The sequence below is a fragment of the Mauremys reevesii genome, linkage group 15 (assembly GCF_016161935.1).
Source record: "Mauremys reevesii isolate NIE-2019 linkage group 15, ASM1616193v1, whole genome shotgun sequence".
Lineage (NCBI taxonomy): Eukaryota > Metazoa > Chordata > Testudines > Geoemydidae > Mauremys > Mauremys reevesii.
This window is the reverse complement of record NC_052637.1, coordinates 33,353,569-33,367,687: the sequence shown is the minus strand read 5'-3', so window position 1 is coordinate 33,367,687 and position 14,119 is coordinate 33,353,569. Positions and strand designations below refer to the sequence as shown.

The following is a 14,119-nucleotide window of genomic DNA, read 5'->3' as shown; positions in this document are numbered from 1 at the left end:
CCTCTTGTGTGGGCCCAGCAAGGATAGGGGCCTGACATACTTAGTAGTTCAAGTGGCAGGAGCATATGTATTTGGAGTTGCAGGTCTCCAGTTCTATCCTTCCTGACAACTATAACGTTTCTGTGTATGTGTCCATGCAGCAGTTTCCTTACTTGATCTTGCCAAGTCAGAATAGAGGCACACTGGAGCATGTAATGAGAGAGGCTTGCTGTGCTACTGGTACGCTGTACCTGTTGTGTGCATAGAGGACTTCTATTCCAAGCACTCACAATGTGGCCTCATTATAAGTGCTGCATTTCTGAAAGGAGGTAGAGAGAGGAAAAAAGAATATTATCCCTTTTCAGGAGTCTGGCCAGCTTACTTCTTTTGCATATATACTTTAGAGAGTTATTTGAGGCATTTTTACCTTGAGAAAGAGAATGGTGGTAACCTAATTTAAGATTTGTATCAAGCAGAGTAAGAAAATGGATTATGAATATTCTGTAGTTACTAAAACTAACTGAATGTTCAATGAAGTGTGAATTTCCAAAATAGAGAACCAGCAAAATGACTTTAAACAATTTTCCCCACCATTTGTATTTGAAACTACACATTACTTGTGATTAGCAATTTTATGTCATTCATAAGCAGTGTACTGTAACTGGATTCAATAAAATTGACCTGCTTCCAAATATTAAACTAAACTTGATATTTAATTATTGTACGTGCTAAAGTTAAACCAGAAAACTAGAGGACATATATTAAAAATTCCAATCAGGTTGAATGTGAAATAAATAGCAATATTCACATTTACTGCTTTGCATGAGAAATGTATTTTTCCCCGTTCTAAATTGAAATAACACCAAATAAATGTAGAACACCTGTATCAAAATAAAAAAAACAGAAACTATTTTATCTTACCCATTTAGTTCTGTCGCACAGTTTGTATAATGTAACTTTTTACAGCATACTGTGCAACAAAACAGATCATGTAAACAATAATTAGTATTAAAGATAAAATGTCACTGCAGCTATGTTAATTACTAGAGTACCAATGTACTATAGGATATAATACATAATTGTCAAGCCTTTAATTTTAAATTAAAGTGCAGCAAAGCATACCATTGCTACACTTCCTTCTAATTAATATTAATTAATGTTATTTAAATGTACTATTTACATCCCTGCAGAATTTTAGGAAATAAGCCCCAGTCCCATTCTGTACTCAAACGAATGTGTTTTGCCCTACAATAGCATAAATTAAAGGCTGTTCTTACACTATTTTTCATATAATTAATAAATTTACAGTATATTTTCATTATTTAAAATTAAGCACTTTTCTGCACTAATTTTTTCCCCTTCCATTGTGTACTAACTGGGTTGTTATTTTAGGGTCACTTTTGTTTATATTTTATTTTACAAACAAAGCGTATCTTTCCATTCTTTTTTAATAAAATAAAGATTAATTTTAAAAGGAGATGGGACATAAGAACTAACAAAGGTTAATTCTGTATCGATATAACTAATGTATCTGGGACATAAAATACAGAACATTCTTGTCAAAATATGGAGCCTTATAACTGAGATCAATGCAGGTTTTACCATTGATTCCAATGGTTCAGAAGGCTTTTGTAGCATCTCTGCTTTGAGACAATTTTCTTATACATTTTTCAGTAAGAAAAAATGAGTTAAATTTCTGATTTGTTTAAATATACTGTGAATTATTTATACAGCAGTTGAAATGTTCCTCTTTTTCAGTGCAGAAATTCTGTAATGAAGTCATTATTCAGGTCTTGCATAAAGAATATGTTGACATATATACTTATTTAGAGGTATAATAATCACATTCATTGTGTTAACCACATGCCTATGCCTAAAATATGTACATAGGGATTTAGCAAAATATTTGAATATAAAGTATAATATTTAAAAGCAGAACTTGAAATACATCCTTCAGTTGGGTATTTAATCTCTGCTCTTTTTAAAGATTTATGGTTGGATTAATCTGAAGGTGCTGAAGTAGAAAAAGCTCTAAGTCTGTATCATTATTTTCTAGGACTCACCACTGGTTTAGAAAAACTTAATTTTATATTGTTTGTTCATTTTGTTTAGGTCAGTGGGACAATGTATAATACAGGGAGACATGTTTCTCTACGATTAGACAAAGAGCATTTGGTGAACATCTCTGGAGGGCCCATGACCTACAGTCACCGCTTGGAAGAGATCCGGTTACACTTTGGAAGTGAAGATAGCCAGGGATCAGAACATCTACTTAATGGACAAGCTTTTTCTGGGGAGGTACGTCAATGTACTTGGAGTTCAAAATGAACCAGTATGAAATACCTGCTCTCCATTTCTGCCTAAGGGTAGTGTCAAACTAATGGCTGCTCATGAAAAACTATCTCCTTTTCTCTATTTTGAAAAGAAGGGAATTTTTTTTTTCAATTGTGCATTGTAATGCTGTGTTTGATATGATACACATGTATGTTCACTGCCAGGTGTGTGGTGCAATATAGGGATTGTTGTGTTAGATACATGCTACTCACATGTTGAAATAACCAAAGTGCAGCTGGGGATTTGGTTTTTCAGGCTGGAGTTTAAGGAGACTAAGGAAATTAAGGATGAAATTCTGGGTTACTGAAGTCAGTGGCAAAACTCCCAATAGCTTAATAGGGCCAGGATTTCACCTTCAGTGCTTAAATCTTATTGAATTTCAATGGGTTTGGGGCACCTACCTTTCTTAAATTGGGATTTTCAAAGGAATTGGATAGCTAGTTAATATTCTATTCAAAGAACATTCTGAAATTGCAGCACAATATTTTTCATTCTTTATGCTGCTGATTGTAAAATTTATTTTTCTGTTTTAAAGATCATAAAAGCTTCCTGTAAATTAGACCCAGACAAAATGCAGATAGAACATGGCACACTCAGATTTTTACCACTCAGAGTCAGTTACAGAAAAAGAATCTGAATGCAGTGCATTTGCCATCTGTGTGGTTATCCATGACAAGTATCATTAGGTTAGTCCATCATATTCCTAAGAAAACTTAAAATTAATTATCCAATTCTAATATTAACGGGGGTAGTTGTTTCTAAAAAAAATTCTACCTTTATTGCTTACCATTGTCCAACATTTCTACTGTACACCATAATCCTGTGAAGAATATGCAGAGCTTAATTTTACACATGGTGAATAGTCCCATTGAAGTCAGTGGGCCTGCTCAAGGGACAGAGAGTTAACCACACAAGTTATATCTTTGCAGTATCAGGACCTGATTTAGAGACCAGATAATAGCAGGTAAAGTAGTGATCCTGCCCTCTGATACATGGCTCTCATTAGTCTCTCAGGCTATGTCTACACTAGAGACCTAACAGCAGCACAGCTATACCAATGCAGCTGATCTATGCCGACTGGAAAGAAATCTCCTGCGGGCATAATTAAACCACCCCCAACAAGTGGCGGTAGCGCATCGCCTGCCAACGTAGTGCTGGCCACATCGGCTTGGTGTAACTTACGTCGGTTGGAGTGTGGGGGTGTTTTTTCACACCCCTTAGTGACAAAAGTTTTACTAACAAGTGCTAGTGTAGATGATGCTTTCAGCAGTTTAAGAGTACATGCATTGGTAACAAGTTTTTCAGGATACATGGTAATGCTGACAGACTATGGCCAGGACTGAGTTCAAAGGGGACAATCATTCAGTCGCATTGTATACAGAAGGGATACAAGAGTTTTAGTCTCCCATCCTTATTTTTTGTTGTATCCAGGGGTGCTGGAACAGGGGGCCATAGTCCATCACTTTTTACCAGGCTGTAAAGGTGACAGATGTGGGGGTGGAGAGGCGTGAGCGGGGGGTGGGGCAGGGGTTCCCCCCACTTTTAGGAAGCTTTCGCCACTCCTGGCTGTACCCATCTCCCATTAGCTTGTTTCTGGTCTGTGAAGCACCTTGCACGCTACAAATTCTAAGTAAATAATTAAAATAATGCTTCAGAAGAATGGCATCTCACTACGGGTATATTAGAGTTACCTTCAAAGACATCTTGAGTACCCTGTTGTCATTCTTTTAGAAGACCAAAAGGAATAGTTTCCAACAACAAAGCACTTATTTATTTTGTTGAAGATGAATAATCACATTACCATCTGTACCATCTATCACAGACTCTGGTGATGAGTCAATTAATGCATGGCATTTTCTTTGGCATTGTGCAACAACAGTTATCTGAAGAGCAGCAGATTAATTGCAGGCTTGTCAAATGATGTTTTTATAATTGATGGTAATCATTTGCTTTGTTTTGTATAAAGCTATGTAGCTGTATAATATAGTCAGTGGCAGTGTTTTCATAAAATTATTCATGTCTTACATAACTGACTAGTGGATACCTTGTTTAAATTCTGTGATAGATGGACACGTACAGTGGATCCAGTGTTTAACTCGTAAGTGAACATTGAGTGTTTTAATAAATACGACCTTGCTTTGTTAATCACATCTAAATAGTAAGAGCGATATTCAATACAAAATAGTTTGCTTTAACAAAGAAGCAAGAAATATGGCTGAAATATAGCCCTGCATTCGATTTGGCATATCAGCATTGTTTCAGAAATTCACAGGAGAGATTGATGGATTAGAAATATATCAGCCATAAATTTTTTGTGTTGAAGGAAAAGTCACACAGAGTATAGATTGCAATGAAAGGTGAAAACGTACAGCACTGCAGCCCCAATATTTAATATCATGCAGCAAAAGCAAAAGAGGGTGGTTTAGAAAAAAATCAACAGCATCTTTGACAAAATAAGAAAGAGCTGGAGGACAGAATACAGCTGACAGATGAGAGAAGGGAAGTAAATTAGGGGGGACTTGGGAGATGGAGCAGTTGGAGAGAGAACCAACAAATGAACACTTCTGACAGGTTAAAAAAACAACCAGAATTGATGAGTATGAGAACCAGAAAACAACACGTGAAACGGAGGGAGGTGAACTGAAAGGGCATGGAAGGAGTGGCCAAGGGTCCAGAACTTTTTTTTTTAAGCTTTGAAACAGGGTTGTCCTGTTATGTCTGTCTTAGTACATAGGTCGCCAGTATTTGCCAACGGATACAACACCTCTTTCCCAAGTAAAAGAAGAAAACTGCTGGCAAAAGTGGTGACCACTGTCAGTCATTGTGAATGACAGGAAATATAATGCAGGAACTAGACATGGGGCTGAACCTTTTGAGATTTGGAAGTGCTTGGAGCTGGCACTTTGCTTGGACTTGGTCCATCTCTTATGTAAAATATCTATTACTGAATAGCTGCATCACATTCCCACATACTGTGCTGTACCCACAATACAAACAGAGGGCCAAGTGGACCCTGTTGTATAGAGTTGGTACAACTCCTCAGCAAAGAACTAGCTTTCACACCACAGCTGAATTTGGCCTGGGGAGTATAATTCCATCCAACAGGCTCCACTTTTAACAACAGGGTGATTTTAGATAAGCTCTCAGGTCTGGGATGGGTTACTTACAATGTTTACAATTCCCAGCAGTAATACTAAGGAAATGATACACTAGTTAATTGCTAGCTGACTTTATGGAGTAACGTATGCTTTCAGGCCTGCTACTGCCCATAGCTGTCACTATAGTGATAGGATAATATTGGTCAAAGAATAAGGAAAAATACAGTACAACTAGAAAATGCACTTCTTAAAATATTTGCAAAACACCTCAGCTAAGAGAGAAAATAAATACAAGCCTAGGACCTGATCATCAAGAGCATTCCATGGTGCCCAGATGCAATCCCAGTGAAATCATCGTGACGGACTGGCGCCAGAATTGGTACATTTCAGCCCATATAAAGGAATTATGGTAACTATTTGCCATGAACTTCAAGTCCTTTTGCACCTTGTTTGTACTAATAGTTTATGAGCATCTTTCCCACCATTGGTCTAACAGTGCTGGAAGTTTTAGTATAAATTGGATACAGGCGTGATTCACAAATCTACATGCACCCTTCCTCAGCTGCACCTGTGCTAGGGAAATTTTTAAAACATTTTCCACCATCATTAGCACTCGCAGAGTTGAATGTGTGTGGCAATGGGGAGATTTTTTTTTTTTTTTTTTTTTTTTTTTGCAAAATTTCTCCAGACCTCCAGGGCTGCCTGATGTAGAGAGTTGCTGATTATTATTGTCTGTATTGCAGGAGCACCTAAGAGCCCTAGTCATGGATCAGGCCCCCCATTGTGCAAGGCACCATACAACCACAGAACAAAGACTTGTTTACCCGTCTAAAGCCTGATTTACACTTAGATATTTTGCTGGTGTATTTGTATTGGTTGGTTGTTGGCAAAAACAAACCACACTTAGCTATGCCAGCAAGAGCCCTCCTGTAGATGCAGTTATACTGGCAAAAAGTCCATTTGCCCATATAGTCTGTTTTGCTCAGGGAACTGATAAAAGCTATACTGACAAAAGGACTCTTGCTGGTATAAACTGCATCTCTGCTAGAAGCATAGATCAGCATATAATAGCAAATCTTTCAAGTCTAGACAAGGCTTGGTCTGCATTAGCAATTTATGTCAGTGTAACTACATCACTCAGTGATGTAGAAAATCCAGTTATGTCAACCTAACTCCCACTGTAGACAGTGCTATGTCAACAGGAGGGCTTCTCCTGTCAACATAGCTACCACCTCTCGGGGAGGTGGAGTACCCACACGATGTAGCATTTTCACTGAAGCGCTGCAGCAGCCATTTAAGTGAAGACAAGTCCTGAGCTGCTTGAACTCCCACTGAATGTGGTATGAGGGTGCTTTACGCGCTAGGGAAAAATTTGTGTTCTTACCACATGGTCCAGACACATCTATTTTTCTAGTCAAGACAACATACAAGTGGGCAGAGACTTAGGGCAAGCTTGACAGCAACAGGATGGTGCAAAATTGTGAAGCCAGAACCCAGTAATGCCAAACTGTTTTAAAATGTATTAGGGTCTGAACACCACTAGGGATTTGTAATGGGTGGCCTAATTCGGTGTTAAAGGATGTCGAAAGAGAGAGATCTCTCTACAGTAATCTGGTTACCTTTTAGCACCTAATCACTTCACAGTGGACTCTGAGCAGATAATTGAGAATTGTAATGCTTAAAGGTCTTGAAACAAGCGGAAGATTTTTAAAATATATATAAAATTATTCTATCAGGAACATGTTTGACTGTTTCCAGCAACATGGAATAAGAAAGGATTTGAAATATGAGTCAGTTAAGCAGTTGATTCTTCATCTGGTAAGTAATTAAGTGGGCTCAACATACTTCTCACAGATTAAAGCATTTAATTGTACTATGAACATTAAAAGAGGATCTCAAAATCAAGGCATAGTGTACACGTAAAAATTAGATTGATGTGGCTACATCACTCAGGGGCGTGGAAATTTTTGCACCCTAAGCATCGTAACTAGGTTCACCTCACCCCCAGTCGAGATGCAGCTACGTTGGAAGTATTCTTCTGTCATCCCCCTAGCTACTGTCTCTTGGAGAGGAGGATTAACCCTTCTGTCGATGTAGAAAGCATCTACACTATGGCAGGACAATGCGCCACCATAGTGCAGGCCCAGGTGAAGTCCCAGACTATGTGTACACTACCACTTAGGTCAGCAAAACTCATGTCGCTCAGGGGTGTGGGGAAAAAGTCATTTTTCAGGCCCTTTGATTCAGTGTCACTTCCTTCTTTGAATCCCTCATCCCTGTCACCACCGCCTACAAACCTCTATGCAGCCCTGCCATTCACATGAAGAACTTGGAGCTACAGATTTTTCCTCAGGAAGGGAGAATTAAATAAGTGAGAGCAGTGAGCATAGGAAAGGAAGGCCTGCTGCCTCCCCTCTAAACATCTTCAGGAGACTAAAATCTTCTTTTTTCAGGCATAGGATCATTGTGTGAAGCAGAGAAGAATGCAAGCAATAATTAGCAGTCTGTTTATACTGTAAGGGGTTAAGTATTTAGGCTTATGTAGCTAAAGAGCCAGCTTGTGCCTTCACTCCTGTAAGAGTAGCTGAAGAGGGCTGCAGAGCTAGAGAGCCCAAGCAGAGGTATTCTGAGACTTTACACCTGTGGAGGGCAGACACAGGCAGAATGCCTCTGCTCTCCATGTGGGATAGCACACCTGCTGGGGAAAAAGGTGTAACATGAGTTCCTCCAGCATCTCCTACCAGACACTAGTAGGCATGCTGAGGGAGAGGGGCTCTGATCCCGCTTCTTGGTTCTGTGGCATCCAGTTAGGCTTGCTAGCTAGCCAACCTGCCCCCAGGAAGCAGGGAGCATTATCATCAGCATTGTGCCTGGGTCCTGCACAGCTGTATGGGAGTGGGGGAGGATGTCTCTCTGCTTTGTTCCCCCATAGTGCACCCATGCAGGACAATTCAGCACTTGGCCAGAAGGCTATATAGTAATAATACTGTAAAAAACAAAGTATAAAATATCCATAAATGTCATAACACACAACAAACTATATCCCGGCAATGTCCAATATTAAAGCTCTAAATGGTGTGTTTTGTTTCCCAAATTTCTCTGATTAATTTGCTTTGACATATCTATAAACCTTTTTCCTAAAAACAAAGTGAATCATCTGAGAAGCACAGATTTAATTGCTAGTCTGTTGATGGATAATAAACAGGTCTGCAGATTAAAATATGAACTAATTACTGTACTCAATTCCATTTACTTGATTTCATGTTACATTAAATTTTGGTGTCATTTGTTGTGGGAGGTTTTAGATTTATTTGCCCTGTAATGAGTTATGCTAGAGGGTTGCAGAGGGATAGATTCCTTCAAATTGGAAAGTAAAAATGAGTGGTAATCGCTGCAGTAAGTGAACTGTCTAAACATCTATCAATATGTGACAGTAATAACAATCCCAAAATAATGTGTTGAAATCCAAATGTTCTACAAGCAGCAAAAGGGCAAATATTTAAGTAGTGCCCAAAGTCATTGTTTCTGAATAAGGAAAATTTTGCTTTTAAGCTTATTGTGTTGTATTAAGAGGCGCTTTTATGTACTTACTTTCCTGGAAATTGGGACAGGAACACTTTGCCACAGAGCAATATGAAATATTATACAGTACAGCAAACTTCTTATGCTGTCTGATTGTAAAGAACTGCATTTTAGTGTCCAATAATATTAGGAAGTGGGATTTTGTTTTTAATATCTTTTTAAAAATGGGATGTTTGGATTCTAACTTAAGTTCCCTCGTATATTCTTTGGCTGAACAGTCACCTTCTGTTGATTGATAGGATAGCCTACTTAAATAACCCAACTCCAGAAATCAATAGCTGTGAGAAATCATATGGTAAAAGTTAAGATGTAATCACTGCATGTCACTGACTATCTTCTCGTCTTCATTCTCCCCTCCCCTCATTTATTTATAAACAGCAAGTCTAAATCTTTTTTACAACTGGTTTTACAGTTTAAGCAGTGCCAGTGTCATCTTGCTGTCAGGGTCTTACATTTAATGCTATTGTGGTCACACTGCCATTTTAGAGGGGAAATTCGATTTTATAACTAGCTTCCTTCATCCCTTCTAAGGTAAAAGCCTTAAATCTACGAATCAAATTATGTAATGTCCAAACTTTAAACTGAAACTTAAGAATTTTACCTCATGTATAATCAGTTTCTAATATTATTATTTTTACCTCTCCAAAAACTTTAGTAGTAGAGAAGAAACAAATGAGAATTTTGTACTAGTAAGAAATATGTTTCATACTGCAGGGCTATGTGTATATTTTATGGTAGAGCTAATGAAACTAGGAAAGGCTTATACCTTCAGTTGTAGCAAATCAAAATGGTACATTTTGCTCAGCCCTTGGTATAAACATAGTCTAGGATCATGTTTTTAGTCTCAAGAGCCACTTATTTATTTGTTGCATGAATAAGGAGTCAGGATTTAATCTAGTTGAAACTTTGGATCTGTGTCACCAGGGATATAAAGTTAAGGGAGTTGGGGGAGAATAGTGGATTTAGCCCTGTTGGTGCTAAGACTAATGGTAACACACACAATTGGAAAGAACGGTCATTTAACTTTACAATCCTGGACTCTCATTCTGTAACATCTTGATTTTGAAAGATGGCTCAGAGTCAGAACAACTAAAAAGCTGTTAAAGGGCTTACAGAATTTCAGACAACGGAATTGGATTTCTAACTCTGTTTTGGGTTTGCTCCTTTTATAGAATTTTTGATGTGCATGTGTAGTCAGAACAACAGGAAAATCCATCACTACATTGAATGAAGGCAACCCCCTCTGAGCACCATTTATCTATTACCTCATGCAGTTACCTGTAATAAGTTGCTTGTGTCTTCAGTGCCTCTAAAGACAGAAGCATGACTTCCAGGGAAGGAATGAGATGTCCGAGAAAGTTTTGCATTAGACGCTGCTGAACCCATTGGACAAAGGTTTTAGTCCTGGTGTAACTTCATTGACTTCAGTGGGAGTTACATCAAGGAATACTATGGCATAGAATCATAGAAATGTAGGAATGGAAGGGGACCTTGAGAGGTCATCTAGTTCAGTCCCCTGTACTCAAGGCAAGACTATGTAATAACTAGGCCATTCCTGACAGATGCTTAAGTACTCTGACACTGAGTTTTTTTCCTTTAGTCAAAACAAAAGTTCCTAAGAGCCTGTGGATACGCTCATTTTGTCATTTTTCTGCCTTTTTGGAACAATTGTTTAGTATATCATCTTGGGCTAAGATATAGCATATAAAAAATGCACCAGAATTACTTACTATAGGCTGTTTGGTGTGGATATTTCTGGAGCATGTGTTACTGTATGTCTTTACACTTAGGATGAGATTTCGGAGCATGGGGGAGATTTTCCAAGAGCAATACATGGCAGTTAGGCACCTAACTCCCTTTGAAAGTTCATTGGCGCTAGGAGACCAAATGCCATTTGTGTTGTTGAAAATCCCCTTACAAGTCCCATTGACACACAATAGGATTTGCACTCCTAAATCACTTAGACCTCTTCTATACATGGAGTTACTCAGCAACAGCTATTTCTGGATAACTCCATGTGTGGCCACTGTTATTCTAGAACAAGAATGCCATCCCTGAGTAACTATGTTTAGACAAACCCTAACATACCTTGAAAACCCCACCCTTTGTATATCCTTTTATCCATACATTTGGGGGGGGGGGGGTAGGGGCAGATACATACTAACCATCAAAAGATGGACTTTGCCATGTGACTACAACAAACTCTACCTTCATACACAATTTAAAATTAATTGAAACATTCTCCGAACTCTGAAAGGGGAAGCACAGTGGTATTTTAGTTAGGTATTTTCCCCCACTTGCTTCACAACTGATACATAGACTGGTGTTCTCTGCTGCAAAACTTTCTTCTGTGTAGACTACTCCCCCTGACTCTCCTGGGAGTATGAGCTCATCCATTAGCAGGATTGGGATTAATACACTGGAAAGCAGTACCAATGAACATAGGGCTCGTGTATGAAACTGCAAAATGCCCTTGAATGGAACAAAAGCTGTTGCATTTACTATTTTGAGTGAATTAGAACAATTCAGCAATAAGTATTTTTTCTATACGTATATTTTTCAGTAACCAACTGTTCTTCAGGGGTGGGGGGGCAAGCAAACCGGTGAGAACAGGACTGTCACAGAATATAATCTAAATTCCTTTTGGTGCCTGAATTTTTTAACTCCATCATCATAAAGCAACAAGGTACAGTTTTTCTGCTCAGGGAAGTAGCTGTGTAGGATTTGCTCTTTTAAACCTTTGGAGCATTAAAACATTCAATATGCTAAACCTCTAGTATCAGAGGGGTAGCCGTGTTAGTCTGGATCTGTAAAAGCAACAAAGAATCCTGTGGCACCTTATAGACTAACAGACGTTTTGCAGCATGAGCTTTCGTGGGTGAATACCCACTTCTTCAGATGCAAGTGTCACTTATGAAGTATTCATTTCACCTGATTTTAGATTTTCATTTGCTTAAAGGTGACTTGACTTGCTGTGGGGTGATGCGTCTTTAATTAAACAGCCAAGTTAGCTCCACAGGCAGAAGACTTTGTTCATTTTTACGTAACTGGAAATTATTTTTCCATAAGTTGTTCTATGAGTTTTAACTTTTTCCTAAGTGCCTTTAATATAACGTTCCAGGGGAAAGAAGAAATCTTTACAGCTAACAGAAGGTAAATAATGCAGTAGTGAGCACATACATACTTTGGTTTTATTTATGCAAAAAGATGATAAACAGTGTAGCAAATCTGGAAGTCCTTTACCCAGGCTAAACTACCATGAAAATCAATGGAGTTTTGACTGAGTTTGACTGGGTGATTTGTCATTTAAATACTAACTAGTTAATTATTACTGCTAAAATTGTAGATCCCTCTTAACTCGGTAACCTTTAACTGATTCTACACAGGGACCATCTGGTGCAATTCTGTCAATCAGACCACTGGCACTGGACTCCAGACTCAGGTAGTGGCTGGTACCTGACACTTCAGAGAAAGCCCAATCCATTTCCAGAAATCCCATTTACACACCACCCTGCAATGAATCTAATCAGTCATGTAATTCTGCTGATGGCACGGGAACTTCCTTAGTGACCCTCCATAGATAATTAGTTTGCATCCTGATGAATTAACTTTGATTTCCCATGTCATCTTAGCCTGCATGGCTACAAATGTTATTACCAGGCTGTAGAGCAGGTCAAAATTTTTGTGCCAAAAAATGGGGTTTCACTGAAAAAAGTTTTCAAGGGGAAAATGTCATTTTCTACAGAAAATAAACTAAAAAAATCTCAACAAAAAAATTCCTTTTCACATTGAAATTTTTGTTGTTAATCCTTTTCTGCCACTGAACACAAGATAATGATTGTGGCTAGAGTTCAGGGCGAGGGCAGGTGCGAGGTGACCACTTTTTCCTTTCTTTATTCCATTTTTCCACTCTAACTTTTCCAAACTTCCTCTTTTTTTTTTGAAAAGTTACACTCTGGGAAAAGGAAACACTGTACCTTTGCCACGCTGTAACTTTTCTAAATTTTGGGACGTTCAAAAGAGTCACTGAATGGAAAAAGGATAGGTGTTGGGCAGGGGTGGAACTCTGGACATTATTAATTGTGTGGCACTATGGGGGAGAATGAGAATTCAAAACTTTTCCAAAAAGAATTACAAAAATATTTGAATGGAAATAACTTTGAAATGTTACATAACATTGTCTCAAGAACCTGCAGCAGTGAAATCTGTTGGCTGACTACATGCTGCATTGAGCAGTGTTTCCATCACCCGGGCCAAATTTCCTCTGCTCTGGATAATAGCTTTCTTGCTATGAGAAAACAAAACCTAGACACTGTATTGCAGTTAAGGACATATATTTTAATATTCTATCTAACACTGGTATTTCCCTTCATTCAAGTATCCTATGTCTGCTTTTAAACTTCCATTGTGATGCTTCATCAAAGGTGAGCTTCAAAGAACAGAAAAAATTGGGCTTTTGTGATATATAAAGAAGTCCTGAAAAGTTTTTTAATCCCCCTCCCTCACATGGTTTGTTTTTTAGATTAGTAATTCATGTCTTGTCTGCCTTGGAAAACTAGTGAAATGGTGATATTGCCAAGTCAAGGGAGTGGAAGTTGAGCTGTTTAAAATTATTTTACTAATACATTATTTTGGATAAAGGAAGCCTTTGTTAAAGGCTGAAAACCATTTTCTTGCCCCTTAATTTAAAGGTGTTACAGCCCCAAGAGATCCTCCAACAAATTCTGTCTAAGTAAGGTACTTATTATCACATTGTCTGACCATCTTGCCATCTTTAATTATTTATCTGCACAACCTCCCTATGAAGTTGGAAAGGGCTGTTATCCCCATTTTACAGATGGAGAACTGAGGCACTGACAAAGTTAAATAACTTGCCCAAGTCTCAGAAGAAGTGTATGGCAGAGCACAGGCATGAACCCAGGTCTCTCAAATGCTAGGCTAGTGCCCTAACCATCAGACCATCCTTCCTCCCTCTGGCAAAAGACCAGACTTTAATCTTTGCAAATATTATACATCATAAAGTGGACATCAGAAAAGGGAACAAGCCCAAATTAAAAAAATAAAATCCCTATAGTTTTTCTGTAGTGACATTTATTTTTCTTGAAAAAATGAGAAAAGTTAGGATT

General features: G+C 38.2%; 1 protein-coding gene across 3 annotated transcripts in view; it reads left to right on the top strand.

Moving 5' to 3' along the window:
• The window catches only part of CA10 (carbonic anhydrase 10), a 313,290-nt gene that overhangs the window by 253,105 nt on the left and 46,066 nt on the right, over nucleotides 1–14,119 (top strand). For all 3 annotated transcript variants that reach the window (XM_039502164.1, XM_039502162.1, XM_039502163.1), the window contains one exon: nucleotides 2,092–2,277. In XM_039502164.1, coding sequence (XP_039358098.1) covers nucleotides 2,092–2,277 — 186 coding nt within the window. The remainder of the gene's footprint in view (nucleotides 1–2,091; nucleotides 2,278–14,119) is intronic.